General features: G+C 32.6%; 1 protein-coding gene across 1 annotated transcript; it reads left to right on the top strand.

Moving 5' to 3' along the window:
* The first annotated feature begins 1,567 nt into the window (after positions 1 to 1,567).
* On the top strand, positions 1,568 to 2,691 carry LOC21407462 (tetrapyrrole-binding protein, chloroplastic). Its single transcript, XM_010099221.2, has one exon. It carries the CDS (start codon positions 1,821 to 1,823, stop codon positions 2,601 to 2,603), a length of 783 nt encoding a protein of 260 aa, XP_010097523.1. The 5' UTR covers positions 1,568 to 1,820; the 3' UTR covers positions 2,604 to 2,691.
* Positions 2,692 to 2,967: the final 276 nt, after the last annotated feature.

The raw sequence follows: 2,967 nt of genomic DNA on the forward strand, positions 1-2,967 counted from the left end.
ACCTCAACCACATGGGAATTGGAGAATTTTTCTCTCAAATAATAAAATACAATTTTATTTTGTCGGAATTCCCTCATTATTCCACGATTCGCTTTTCTCACTTTCTTTTGTACCCCACCCGGAAGGGGGAAAAGAGAGAGAACACAAACAAATGATTGAATAAAAAAGGACATTTGTTTTCTTTTCTTTTCTTTTTTCTTGGGCACAATTTCTTTAGCAGTGTAAGATAAGATAAGAATCATAAGATAATGATCTTCTAAATGACCATTGATTAGACTTACAATCCTAAGAATCATTTTCACAAGGAACAGTTATTCCTTAATGGCCGACAATAAAGCTTAATTAATGAAGATTAACTAGGACCCTTTTATAAAACTTATACTTTTCATTTTAAAAAAAAAAAACTTATACTGTTGTTGTAAATCTGAAATTTTTTTTTTTCTTCGTTTCAGCTTTCTTTCTTTCATTATTTTTATAGACATGTTTTCTGATAGAGCCTAAAAAAAAAAAAAAAAAAAATCTTGGTTAGAATCTTAGGGAAATTCCTTAATTGTTTTTTATAATTAATTTCCTTGCAACAAAATTTGAGGAAAAAGATACTAGATCTATTACTATATTATAAAGGGGAGTTTCTTTTTGGTCACTATTCAAAAATTTGACCCATCTATTTTGCCTTCTTGTGTTAATATGTTTTAATATGTCTTCTTCTTCTTCCTCCTCACCTTCATATATATTAAACCATTAGTTATAATTAGCTACACCTTTTTTATATAATTCACAGAAAACTTTTTTTATATATAATAATAGTATACAATAATTAATTTTTTAAACTATATATATTTATATATGAGTTCCCTTTTTTATTATACAAAAATATGGTCTATCTATTTTGCCCCTTCTTTTTCTTTATATATCACTTAAAATTTTAAAAATATTTATTTAGTGAATAAGACTCAATAAGGTTGTCTTAAATTCTTTTATCATTTTTTTTATTTCTTTCTTTCATCAGGGTTATTTTTTTCTTCTCTGAAAGTGGTTTCTCTTATAAAATCCTCTTTATTCTTTTCTCACATATCAATCTAATTAATATAAAACATTTATTTTAAATACTTTATGCATAAAATTATCACACCATATGATAAAATAAATTACAGCTTAAACGTTAATTCGTTATTTTTTCTATTTAAAATAATTTATTACTTTGTTAGTATCTATTCTGGTTGAAAAATTAAGAATTTTTTTTAAAAAAATCGACGAGTTTTTAATGGTTACGTTATAGTTCCATTAATAATTACTCATTAAGTATTAAAATTTAATTTTTTTATATAAATTATCTAACTTATATACAACCATCATATTAATATCTTACAATTAAAAAAATAATATCCATTAACAGATAAATATTGAACTAACTATTAAAACTACACTCAATGATATAAATTTATGCCAGTCAGACAAAACCAAAAAAAAAAAAAAAAAAAGAAAGAAAAAGAAAAAGAAAAAGAAAAAGAGGAGAAAGAAAATCCAGTCTCAGCCACAGCTGACCAATCAAAATCCACCATTATATTTCACATGCTGATCTCTTCCACATTTCCTTTCCTCACTCATATCTTATCTTTCCTCTTCCCTCCACATATCTATTTATCTCTCCCTCCTCCCTCTTTCATTCTCTTCTTCCAAACCTCTCCACCACCATTACCCAACACACAAAAATAAAAATAAATAAATAAATAAATAAAAAGAGCCAAACCCAAGAAAAAACCAAACCCATCTCTCTCTTCCTATTTCTCTCTCTAGAACTCTCTCTCTCTCACTCCTCAATGGCCACAAACACTCTCCACTCCATACCCCACAACCACCACTCTCTCCTCAAACGCCACCATTCCTCAGACGCAGCTCCCTCTTTCTTTCTCAAACCCACCACCACCCACACAACCAAACTCACTTCTCTCTCCTCCTCCACCCTCACATTTTCTCTCTCCCCAAACGCCACCACCACCACTTCCTCCTCTTTCTCCGCCGCCGCTTCCTCGACCTCCCTTGACCTCCTCCGCAGCCATCTGGCCGCCGCCGACTTCCGACAGGCCGACGAGGAGACCCGCCGCCTCGTCATCGCCCTCGCCGGCGACGCCGCCCAGCAGCGTGGCTACGTCTTCTTCTCCGAAGTCCAGTACATCCCCGAATCCGACCTCAAAGCCATCGACGAGCTCTGGAGAACCTTCAGCGACGGAAAATTCGGGTACAGCGTCCAGAAAAAGATCTTCAACAAGGTCGACAACGACTTCACCAGATTCTTCATCAAAGTCCGGTGGATGAAGAAGCTAGACAGCACCGAGTTCGAGCACTACAACTACAGGTCGTTTCCGACGGAGTTCGTCTGGGAGATCAACGGCGATACTCCCGAGGGGCATCTGCCATTGACGAACGCTTTGAGAGGGACCCGGTTGCTCAACAGTATTCTCTCTCACCCGGCATTTAACGACGTCGTTGAAGAGAAAGCAGAAGAAGAAGAAGAAGAAGAAAAGGACGTTGTTGAAGGGATAGGGTTGATGAAGAAAGGTGGGACGAGCAAGAGAGTTATCAAATCGGATTACAGCTTTTGATGATATAATATAAATATATATATATATATATATATTTATAGCCAGTTTGCTACTACTATTTCACTATATATTGTGTTTATACGTAGGAGGAAAATGAGACTATATTAATTATTATTGGGTTTTGGAATTTGTACGTGCTTTTCGAATTAGTTTTAAAATAATTTTATTTTTAATACAAAGTAAAATTAGATTATTTTGAGAATTATTGTGACTGATTTTAAAATTGTGTTTGGTTAGTTTTTTAAGAGATTATTTTGAGTATAATAAAAAGTAAAATTGCGTTTATTAATTAATATATTATAATATTATTGATAAGAAAAATGAAAATAGAAAAATAAAAACAAGTTTTAACTATTTTTTAATT

This window comes from Morus notabilis, unplaced genomic scaffold (assembly GCF_000414095.1).
Source record: "Morus notabilis unplaced genomic scaffold, ASM41409v2 Scaffold212, whole genome shotgun sequence".
Lineage (NCBI taxonomy): Eukaryota > Viridiplantae > Streptophyta > Magnoliopsida > Rosales > Moraceae > Morus > Morus notabilis.

Bases quoted from the DNA above. Each gene is read 5' to 3' on its own strand.
- LOC21407462 (XM_010099221.2), top strand. From the start codon at position 1,821: ATGGCCACAAACACTCTCCACTCCATACCCCACAACCACCACTCTCTC.